The following is a 6,000-nucleotide window of genomic DNA, read 5'->3' as shown; positions in this document are numbered from 1 at the left end:
TTCTGTATGAAATGTTACAATTTTACAAGTCTTTTTATTCTACATGCAAAAACCAAACCAGTGGTAGAAAGAATTTTAAAAGAGCTAGAAAAAAAGATTTAATCAAGTAGTAGCATACAGATGTGCTCTTTAACTGAATGTACTACACCTACCTGAAAGCGAACAAAAAAAACACAACTATACTAATAAATAACAGATTGTCAGAAACGGACCAAGAAACCTCTTTTCTACCTAGAAAAAAAATAAAATAAAAATTCTATTTATTTCCAGACTTTTTTTTCCTCTCTTTTTTAGACACAAAGGCTTGTCAACCCGTGAAGGTCGACGAAACATTTGGATCCGCTCTTTGATGTCCTTCTGTCATGCTGACTGGCACATTTTGGTTTTCAATGATACTTACAATGGGCTCAACTATATCCCTGTTCTTAGGCTGGTGTCAGGCTGTTCTATGCAATTTGGGTAAACACTGTGTCAATAAACTTCACATTTTGTCTTTAACCTCAACAGACAATTTTATCTCCTTGCCTCTGTTTGATTTTCCCCCTCCCGCCTATTCCTTTTAGAAAAAGGTTATTGTTAAAACAAAAGACTGCCCTCTGTGGAGTATCTGATGTTTGGTAATTGATCATAATTTTGTCATCCTACATGTCAGGGTTTGCGATAAGATTTTACTGCTTGCTCTACACTTTTCTACTGTAGACCTGAAGCCCCCAAAAGAATATTCTTCTGCCACAGAATGCTCGATTCAGAGATAATATAACTCCCACTGGGTTTAGAACTTTCTTTGTTTTTCCTCACATCGAGCCATCAAAACCCTTTCCGTTCCAGTGTAATCCATCTTATTTTTAATTGCTCTTTGTTGTAACTGAACTGCTCACTGGTCAAGTTAACCATCTCATTTATTTACTTCCATTCTCATGAGAAGATTAACCCTCACACGGTTCCTGTAACAAAATGCTTTTTTTGTAGGCCATGACTTGGAAGCTTCCACTTGTTCTGTTTTTAGTGGAGGCTGGTGTTTCTTCCCCACGGCTCCAGCCTGTCCCAGGTTTCGATTCTGAACTCTCTAGACTGACATGCTGAGATGTGTCCACGGCTCTCATTTAATTGCTGGAGAACTCCACTATCCACAACATCAGAGATACAGGACCTAATGAAATGACACTTGCTGCTGGATCAACGTCTCCTAAAAGGGGGAGAAAGAAAGGAAATATATTAACCTTGAAGGACCAAAAACCATGCAGTTATACAGGACTTAAAGTTGGCCACTGAGTCCTTCATATCTGTATCTGCTTTATGGTCATTCCTACCCCTTGTAGTTTATATACTTTAAATTCCATCTTTTCACTTTATAAATACTTTTACAAAAATTGTGTGTGTGTGTCAAAGGAGGGCAAATATACCACCATGCAAACAAATCCCAGGAGACTATCAGAGAAATTCTCCTTCCTGACCCATCTCCTCCAAAAATGGGGAAGCTAAGCTTCACTTCAAGCACAAAAACTGACTACCGTGAGACAAGGCTACTGAGTAAGCATGCACCATTGTCGAAATGTAAGTTGATTTTTACTTCACTTAAAATAGACTTTGCTTTCATGCATAATTTATTTCTTGCTGTACAAGATGTAACAGATGTGGGTAAAGTTTAAAGAAAAACTAGAGCTGGGCTTTCTAGAGTCAAATACTGAAATGTTCTGAAAAAACTTGTAGTGACATTAAAATCTTAGGTTATACCTAATATGTGAAGCAATTCTATCAGGGTAAAATAGTTCTATCTGGGTAAAAGAATGTAAATGTAAATGAAAGATTATACCAGTATGGTGAGATGTGATATAAAGGGACCAAGGTTACACATGGTATGTTTGCATATTTCTGTTTATGCTGTTAAATGTATGCAATAAAATATTCAGGATATGCAATAGGGCTAAGTTAACACTACCATTGGAATCTTTATGTATTTTTTTACTGTTATTTCAACGGTGTGACTTTAGTGTTACATTAATATAGATTTCTGTAGTGCTTTTTGCAAAATAAGTGGCACAGGCTATATCTTTGCAAAGGAAGAAGCTTGAATGTTCATATCTTTAATTAAATGAAACAATTATAGAATGCCACAGAATTTTGCAAAAACAGTTCGATCTGCATTTTTTTTTAAAACACAATTTCTTCCTGTCTACTATTGATGCAATTTTTGGGTTTGGATGCATGTGTTCCGATGCAGTAACAATCTCCCTCATGCAAATTATCCCACTAACAGCTGCCCCTATATTTGTGATAGAAAAAGTAGAGAATACACAGTTCTTCCTATCTTTTGCATCTGTCATGTCACAAAGCAGAGGGGCAAGAGTAGACTGCTAAAAATCTTAGAAGAAGCCCACTGAGCATGTTCAAAAATAATATTTCAGTTACTTATAAAACTTTTCTATTACTAAATGTGTTCCTCCCAAACCTTGTCAAGCTGCTAAACTCCCTTTATTAAGAAATATTTTCATGAACAGTTTCCAGTTAGAGCCTTTTGTGTTATAGGCACGACTAAAAAAAATTAGAATTTCTTAAAATGGGGAAAGACTATCCATCTACGTTAGCCCTTGACCAAAACACAAAAATCTGACCAACATTACCTTTAGACTAGATAAAACATGGAAATGTTTTTAGACAAATTATGAGCATCTGAAAATAGGATACTAAAATTGAATCTTTTCTGCATTTTTTTTATCATCTGCAAAATTTACTTTGCATTTCTAAAGCACGTTACAAATATTAATGTTGACTGCATCCCACAAAATAGATAAGGAATATACAGGGCTCACTTCATCCACCGCTGTAACGCAGCCATGTCTGAAGTAGAACATTGTAACTATTTAAAAGTGCAAAGTACACTACAGTTTAGGTCAGGAAGTGAAGAATCCCATACACCAGGAGTGCCCAACGTGGTGCCCATGGGCGCCATGGCGCCCGCCGGGGCATTTAAGTGTGCCTTTGTACTGGCCAGTGGACAGGTATACACTGAAATGCCGCCAACAAGCTCCATCATCCAGAGGCATTGCTGCCGAAATGCCACAATTTTCGGCGGTATTTTGGTGGCGACGCCTCTGGATGACATTGTTGGCAGCATTTCGGTGGCGATGCCTATTGATGTTGCCGCTTGTTGGCGGAATTTCAGCAGATGCTCGTCCACCGCCACGGTCCTCCGTGGCTTGTTGTCTGGCGCCTGCCAGACGAAAAAGGTTGGGGGGAACACTGCCATGGACATTTGAAACAGGGTGATTTAGATAGGTAACACAGAATGTAATGATCCAAACTGGAATGTGGGCAGGATTCCCAGGATAATATACCTACTCTCATGAAAAACACAGTCTTGTTGCATAAGTAGTAATCCTTGAGAGTAATTCCACCAAGGGGATCTGCTGACAGCAAATCATAAGAGCAAAACTCTTATGGTTGGTTAATGCACCAGATACTCAAGTTACAGATTTCCACTCAATCCTTTTGTCTCCTCCACCAACCCAAAACTCCATGCCCTTTTCATTCCTGAAGTAACCTCTGTCTTCTTGCGTGCCAAGTGCCCTCTTTCGGCCTCCTCCAAATACCTCCTCTCAAAACTCACTTTTCGGTGTGCTTTCCATGACTAATCTCAGCTTCAGCGCTGTCTGTTCCCTCTCTCGCGCCTGACCGTGTTAAACAAAGAAACAGGAATGACACGAAATAGACACACAATGAGCATCTGATTTCTTTTTAAACATTACTGTTTCATTAGCAGTTTTCCTTCTTACATCTTATGTTGCTCATAGTGGTGTTTTCTTGCTTTACCACCACCTCAGTTTGGATTGTATGATCTTCAGGGCAGGGACCTAGTCCTTAAAGAACCATGCACACCAATGACAAGTAATATGGATATGCACGTGAACACAAACAGAGGTTGGAGTACTAGCTTAGGAATTTCAAGGCCTGGATTCAAGTCCCTGCTTTGCCACAGACTTCCTGTGTGACCTTGGACAAGTCACTTAATGTTTCGGTGCCTTAGTTCACCATCTGTAAAACGGAAATAACAGCACTTCCTTACCTCACAGCGGTGCTGAGGATAAAGCTTGTGAGGCTTTTGGATATTACAGTAGTGTGTGGCCATGTAAGTACCTCAGATAGATTTTTATACACAGGAATAATAGTTGACTATACATGGGATGGAGGAAATCTCAATGATTGACTCCAAGCATTAATCTAAACATGTTAACAGGTATGAAGTTGGCTGAAAGGCAATATTTCTCAAACACACCTTTTCTTCAGATTACACACTTTGTTTTAGTCTATCCCTTTGGATGCCAGAAAAGGGAAACACTAGACAAGAAACAAGAGCTATCAATCTCCATGTACAGTAAGGCTGTTCCTTTGACATGTCAGTTAAGTTTCAGAGTGCACATTATGGGTCTAGTATAGGGTGGAGACTGCTCAGATCAGTTTTTGTACGCTGAATAGACTTAGATGAATACATCACGCAAGCTTTATTCATTAAAAGTATTGTTTTCACATTCACACAGCCCTAGACCCGCCTGACTTACAGTATCCTAATATAAATAGCTAAGAGCAAGAGTTGAAGTTACTTTAATAAACTATTTTACATGCTCATGCTTGCAAACAATAAGATACCTTGAAGCAAAACCAAACCACAAAGCTGGCTATTAACCACTGTATTTGAACTGGTAATATAAGGAAAGATTCCTTTCCAGACTGCCATGAAACTGCAATGCTCTGAGCAGGTTGTTGCAGATCAAAATTTAACATCCTTTATTTAAAAACACTTCAAAAGACAAACAGGTAAAACAGATCAATACAAATTTGCTTTTCATTCCCCTTAATACTAACTGTAACACTGCCTACCCACCTGATTTACGTGAATGAGAACCACAATCTCCTCCACCTCTGGGAACCCAGTGAGCGTTCACATGCTGGTATGAACAGGTAGGAGACATATAGGAATGGGCCCTAGAGCTCTACACCCACTTCTAACCACCCTGGTCTTGCTCAATTCCTGTGCAGCCTCCTGAACACAAAGTCCTGCAGTATCCCAGAGACTGGGGTTTCTCATCCCTTGCAGGTGGCACATACAGTACGTTTACACAGCAAAGAAAAACCCATGGCTGGCCCATGCCAGCCAACTCGGGCTTGCCGGACTTGGGCTGTGGGGCTGTTTCATTACCGTGTAGACTTCTGGGCTCAGGCTGGAGCCCAAGCTCTAGAACACGTACGCACCCACCCACCCACATTTCTCTGTGAGGCAGGAGGGTCCCAGAACTTGGAAGTCCACCCAGCAATCAAACAGCTGCATACAGCCTGGAGCCCCGCAAGCCTGAGTCAGCTGGCACGTGTCAGCCACGGGTGTCTAGTTGCTTTGTACACATACTCTTAGGAGCAGGGGGAACAATACACTGCTCTGCTGGGATTCACCAGTACTACAGAAATTTGAGAGAGGAAGGGAGAAACGTGTGTGGGTTTGCGTAAAGGCAGCTGCTTGTGGCACAGCAAGAGAAAAGAATTGAAGAGAGATAGATAGATAATTGGAGATATACCAATCTCCTTGAACTGGAAGGGACCTTGAAAGGTTATCGAGTCCAGCCCCCCCCCCTTCAGCAGGACAGGACTTTTTTTTGCCCCAGATCCCTAAGTGGCCCCCTCAAGGATTGAACTCACAACCCTGGGTTTAGCAGGCCAATGCTCAAACCACTGAACTATCCCTCCCCCCAAAAGAGGGGACTGCGAAGAGGCCAAGATTGGAGGGAGTGGATGAAGATGGCTGAGGATTGTGGTGGAAAGCAGAACTATTTCAGAGTTTTGAAAACCAAGGCACCAGTGTTTGAATCTTAAGTGGTTAGGATGCCTAGGAAAAAACAGGATGAGAGCAATAGATCATATTCCTCGAGGCAAGAATGTAATGTTGCTACAGCCTTTCCACTCCCCCTTTTAAAAGGGTAGGGACTGAGAAAGTCAATAGGAGAAAGCGAATAT

General features: G+C 40.8%; 1 protein-coding gene across 7 annotated transcripts in view; it reads right to left on the bottom strand.

Moving 5' to 3' along the window:
* Window positions 1-881: 881 nt before the first annotated feature.
* Window positions 882-6,000, bottom strand: part of UPF2 (UPF2 regulator of nonsense mediated mRNA decay) — a 143,499-nt gene continuing 138,380 nt past the window's right edge. For 6 of the 7 annotated variants that reach the window (XM_039519441.1, XM_039519438.1, XM_039519437.1 and 3 more), the window contains 2 exons: window positions 3,608-3,668; window positions 882-1,186 (listed from right to left, as the gene is read on the bottom strand). In XM_039519441.1, coding sequence (XP_039375375.1) covers window positions 3,641-3,668 — 28 coding nt within the window. In that variant the 3' untranslated portion in view covers window positions 882-1,186; window positions 3,608-3,640. The remainder of the gene's footprint in view (window positions 1,187-3,607; window positions 3,669-6,000) is intronic. The other variant, XM_039519442.1, reaches the window with a different exon arrangement.

This window comes from Mauremys reevesii, linkage group 1, assembly GCF_016161935.1.
Source record: "Mauremys reevesii isolate NIE-2019 linkage group 1, ASM1616193v1, whole genome shotgun sequence".
Lineage (NCBI taxonomy): Eukaryota > Metazoa > Chordata > Testudines > Geoemydidae > Mauremys > Mauremys reevesii.
The sequence above is the reverse complement of the archived record's forward strand: the minus strand, read 5'-3'. Positions and strand labels throughout refer to the sequence as shown.